The sequence below is a fragment of the Panthera leo genome, chromosome B1 (assembly GCF_018350215.1).
Source record: "Panthera leo isolate Ple1 chromosome B1, P.leo_Ple1_pat1.1, whole genome shotgun sequence".
NCBI classification, from domain to species: domain Eukaryota; kingdom Metazoa; phylum Chordata; class Mammalia; order Carnivora; family Felidae; genus Panthera; species Panthera leo.
This window is the reverse complement of record NC_056682.1, coordinates 200,276,843-200,281,121: the sequence shown is the minus strand read 5'-3', so window position 1 is coordinate 200,281,121 and position 4,279 is coordinate 200,276,843. Positions and strand designations below refer to the sequence as shown.

The 4,279-nt window shown below is 50.4% G+C and overlaps 1 protein-coding gene across 2 annotated transcripts; it reads right to left on the bottom strand.

Annotated features, from left to right (window-relative positions):
* Window positions 1–288: 288 nt before the first annotated feature.
* Window positions 289–2,465, bottom strand: MRFAP1 (Morf4 family associated protein 1). 2 transcript variants are annotated; one of them, XM_042936941.1, is made up of 3 exons: window positions 2,375–2,465; window positions 1,823–2,256; window positions 289–1,316 (listed from the first exon to the last, which is right to left on the bottom strand). In XM_042936941.1, the coding sequence occupies exon 2, from the start codon at window positions 2,217–2,219 to the stop codon at window positions 1,836–1,838; it is 384 nt and encodes a 127-aa protein (XP_042792875.1). In that variant the 5' UTR covers window positions 2,220–2,256; window positions 2,375–2,465; the 3' UTR covers window positions 289–1,316; window positions 1,823–1,835. The 2 variants fall into 2 exon arrangements, with proteins under 2 accessions (XP_042792875.1, XP_042792876.1); XM_042936942.1 differs by having other exon boundaries at window positions 1,823–2,253; window positions 2,375–2,450.
* Window positions 2,466–4,279: the final 1,814 nt, after the last annotated feature.

Here is a 4,279-nt window from a genome sequence, read left to right as displayed (position 1 = left end):
CTAGAGTACGATTACGTTCTGATCTTCTAGGTTAAAAGAGTGAAAGTACTCTGGCCTGGCTGTCTGAAGAGAGCGGCGGGGGCAACAGGATTTTAAGGGGTTCTTTCCTGCACTAAGAACGGCGACTGTCCTTCCCCTGACCAGTTCCTATAGTAGCAGGCGGAGCTAAATCTTCCCCATGATCAGAGGCTTAAGACACTCATTCTCCAATTGGCAATGATGACAAAGGAAGAGATTTCGAGAGAAAAAAAATTTAGTCAATAACTTTTTTAGGTCTTTTGTCTTTTCAAGCAAATGAATACTTTTATTAACATGGTCATTTTTTTTTTTTTTTCTTTTTATTACACATGGTAGGGTTTTGACCTCAAATGCTTGTCAGGTCTGCTACTCAAATGAACTTAGAGCAGGACAACTTATGAACTTCAAAAATACCTAGTCCCTGTCCAGTTTAGGGTCCAACGCAGACAGTCCTCCTTTCCTTTCCCTGCCCCTCAAGAGCCTTTGCAAGTATCTCTCATTTTATGCCCAGAATCCCCGAGGTGCATCAGGGTATCACATCATCATCTTGTACAGAACACCAAGATCTTGTCTCCTATTCTAGGTTCCACGTCAAATAAAGCTGAGTTGGGTTGTCCAAACAAACTGACCAGACAAGTTACATCAGATAGTGTACCACATAAAATGTAAATTTCGAACAAAATACATCTCTTCTCCTTTGGTCTCACACAGAAATTAAAGTCCCAAAATACAGACACTACCCTCCTCCACCCCTTCTTCTGATTCATCAAGTCCTAGCCAGATCAGCCCCATTCACATTCCAAGTCCAAGTCTGGTCCCTTCTGCAGCTTCTTTAGCAGTTACCGCAGGAAGTACTCTTCTAGAAGTAACCCAGCGCCTTGGGCACCTCCGGAGCTGGAAAACTCCAACTCTTGCGTCTCATGTGACACAGACTCAAAGTTCCAGGGAGCTTTCAAGTCACAAGAGAGAGCAAAGCGCCTCAAAATTTAGAAATAACCAAAGCCCAGGAACAAACGTGACTGCTGCAAAAGCTTACAATCTAGGCCCTAATTCTCGTGTGAGAGCATTTTCCAAATAAAAGTTACCTTCCCAAACAAAAACATCGAACAGTCAAAACTTGTATTGAGGTCATCAACCACAGACCATTGCGGAAACGTAGTGTAAGTGAGGACAGAGTGTAGACAGAGGGGGGAAAAAAAAAAAAAGAGAGAGAGAGAAAACAAAAGGCTCTCTGGTTTCAGCTTCTCAACGATGTCAGCCAATCTCCATCAGTTGACCAGAATCCATTGGCTGTTAACCTAAAGCGCAATCGGGAGAAAGTCATCATTAAGAAGTTCATCCTGAAGGAAAAACAAACCAAAGCCCGGCACACCGTTAACCGTGCAGGACGCCAGCTCTTCTCCAGGCCCCCTGACCCATTCCAGTCTTCTAGCAAAACCTGAACTCGTCCAGTAAGAGCCCTTCCCTCGGACAATCCGCTTTCTATTCCCCCTTGCTCAACGGCCCCTGTTGTGACTTTGTCTCCCTAAAGGCCTGTGCGATCACGGTTCTGCAATCACCCTACTGACCGGGCCTGTGGGTTTCAACCCAACACTCCCAAACCTGGCTTTCCCAAATCAGCAGCGTAGAGGATTTTTAACAGATTGCTACGCACACCCGGGGTGAAAATCGAGCACGCCCGTATTTCTCCTGCCTCCAACTTCCACCCCACGTGGACCCTTATTAAACACGTCTCGTCGGAGATTAACCAAGGGTCTGGCAACCACCAGGACCCGCATCGGGCCCCGCCGGCCCCCGGCCTTACCGCCCGCCCGCCTTCACGACGATTCGCTTCTCTCTATCCGCCGGACCAGCTCCACCAACATCTCTGCCATCTTCGCGATCTCCTTGGCCTTCTCCTCCGCCTTCTCGCACCGTTTGGTCCCTCTGCCCTCGACTCCATCGTCGGGATTCTGAAGATGGTTCAGGGCGCTCTCCTCCGAGGCCTCCACCTGCGTTTTGATTTGGATGAGCATATTGTCCATCTCCCACAGCTTGCTCCGGTTCCGCATGTACGCCCGGCCGTGCTCCCGGGTCAGCGCCGCGATGTCCTCCCGCATCTCGTTGATGACGGGCAGCAGGAACTGCTCGAAATCCTCCTCGGGCTCCAGCACCTCCACCTCCTCCGGCTCTGCCAGCTCGACGACGTCCAAGGGCCGCATCCTCCCCGCCTCTCCGGAACCGCGGTATCGACGTCTGCTGCGGAGAGAAAATGGAGACTCGCTAGGCTTACCAACAGAGTTCCAGAATATTCTTTACAACTTTTACCCTTTTAAAACTTTTCGCCTCGCACGAGCCACGGAAACAAGCGACTTACGAGCAGAGAAGCCGCGAACAAAATGGAGTCCCAGCCGTCAACCAGCGCCCTGAGCGTTGCGGCCCCTTTCGCGACACGGCCGTGCCTCTTTACGGCCACGCCTCCCGTCGACCGAGGTGCGGCCGCGCGCACGTCGGCGGGGGGCGGGGCAAAGGCCCCACCGCGGCTGCGAGCGCGCACGCACGTACTCGCGCCCCGCCTCATCGCCCCTTCCCCCTTCCGCCTCTGTGCTGCGCCCCTCCGCACCCCTCGTTTTGGGGTGAGCCCTTCCCGGGGCGCCCTCTTGTTGGCGGCCTCCGTGAGCACTGATTTGGGTATTTTTAAGTTATAAACGCGATCTTCCTACACTAAACGAACATCCCCAGACTGTGGTAGCCCCCTCCTCTTTAGTAGGGCAGTCGGACCCCTGGCAGCTGTCTTTAAGTGTAGTTTTCCGTTCTTCCGGGATTGCAGTCAGAAATGCCTGGGTGTCTCTTCACCAAGCCGAGCCCCCCACCCCGCCAGGCCCCCAACTCTAGAGTCCAAGGCCTAGTGTGGTTCATCCTGAGGTCCCAGGGGACCCAAAGCTCGGTGGATGTGAAGAAGGTTTTGTTGAGCCCGAACACCTTATCAGTTGAAGGCCCCGTGTGTGTGTGGGGGGGGGGGGGCAGAGGGTGGGGGGTGTCTTCTTGTTCCGCTCTGTGTCCCTGAAGCCCTGGGCAGAGCTCGGCACACATTAGCAAACTTTAAACAGAATTTTCAGCAAAGATAAGTTAATTTCCTAGCCCGTTGACCCAGTCACAGAACAGCAGTAAAAATGTCAGGAATCCAGCTTGCACAAGTGCCTCGCTTTGGGCTTCTGTTTTCCTGTCCGTTAAATGGACACAAGTCCTAGTTTTGAATGTGGCAGAGTTAAGAATGAAAAGATAAAGCAGTCATAAAAATGTCTTGTAAATACCAAGCGTATACACATGTAAAGTCCTTACATTTTAGACTTTTCTCAGGTTGTTTATATTTTGGTTGTGAGACAGGAGACCGGTTGACCTTGGGTAGATAGGGATAACAACAAGTTGTTAACACAAGGAAGCAGAAAGTACTGGACCTTCTGAAATACCCACTCCCTGGACCGAACCGCCTGGAACCGGAACCGTATCCTGGTACAGCAACTGCAGGGTTCCTCCGCCTCAAAAGGACGGGCCACTAACTGATATAAGCCTCCTTCTCTGAGGCCTCCTCCTTAAGGAGCCCGTCCCGGTAACAGGAGGCTTTTTCTTTTGTTTCATTCTCTCCCTAATAAACTTGATGTCTATGCTGCCCCTCGCCTTGTTGGCCGGTTCCATTCTTCAGCTCTGTCAAAACAAAAAATCTGGGTTTTTTAAAAAAAGCGGTTACCGTTGCTCTACTAAAAATCCAACTTTTGGGCTTCCTTAATATATCCGGGGCAGCTAGCTCGTAAGTTTTTTGTATGAATAAAAATAAATGGCTCAGACTACAATGAGATGCCACTACGGCCTTGTTAAAAAGGCCCAAATCCAGAAAACTGACAACCCCAAATGCTAGTGAGGATGTGGAACGGCGGGAGCTCTCATTCATCGCCTGGGCGAATGCAAAATGGTGCACGGTTGCGGTGAAAGACCGTTTGGCCGTTTCTTACAAAACTAAGCATATTCTTCCCATACAGTCCAGCAGTTGTGCTCCTTGGTATTTATCCAAATGACTGGAAAACTGGCATCCACACAAAAACTTGCACACAGATGTTTGTTTTTTAAACATTTATTCATTTATTTTGAAAGGCAGAGAGAGAGAGAGCAAATGGGGGATGGGCAGAGAGAGAGAGGGAGACACAGAAACAGAAGCAGGCTCCAGGCTCGGAGCGGTCAGCACAGAGCCCCAGGCGGGGCTCGAACTCACAGACCGTGAGATCAA

Bases quoted from the DNA above. Each gene is read 5' to 3' on its own strand.
- MRFAP1 (XM_042936941.1), bottom strand. From the start codon at position 2,219: ATGCGGCCCTTGGACGTCGTCGAGCTGGCAGAGCCGGAGGAGGTGGAG.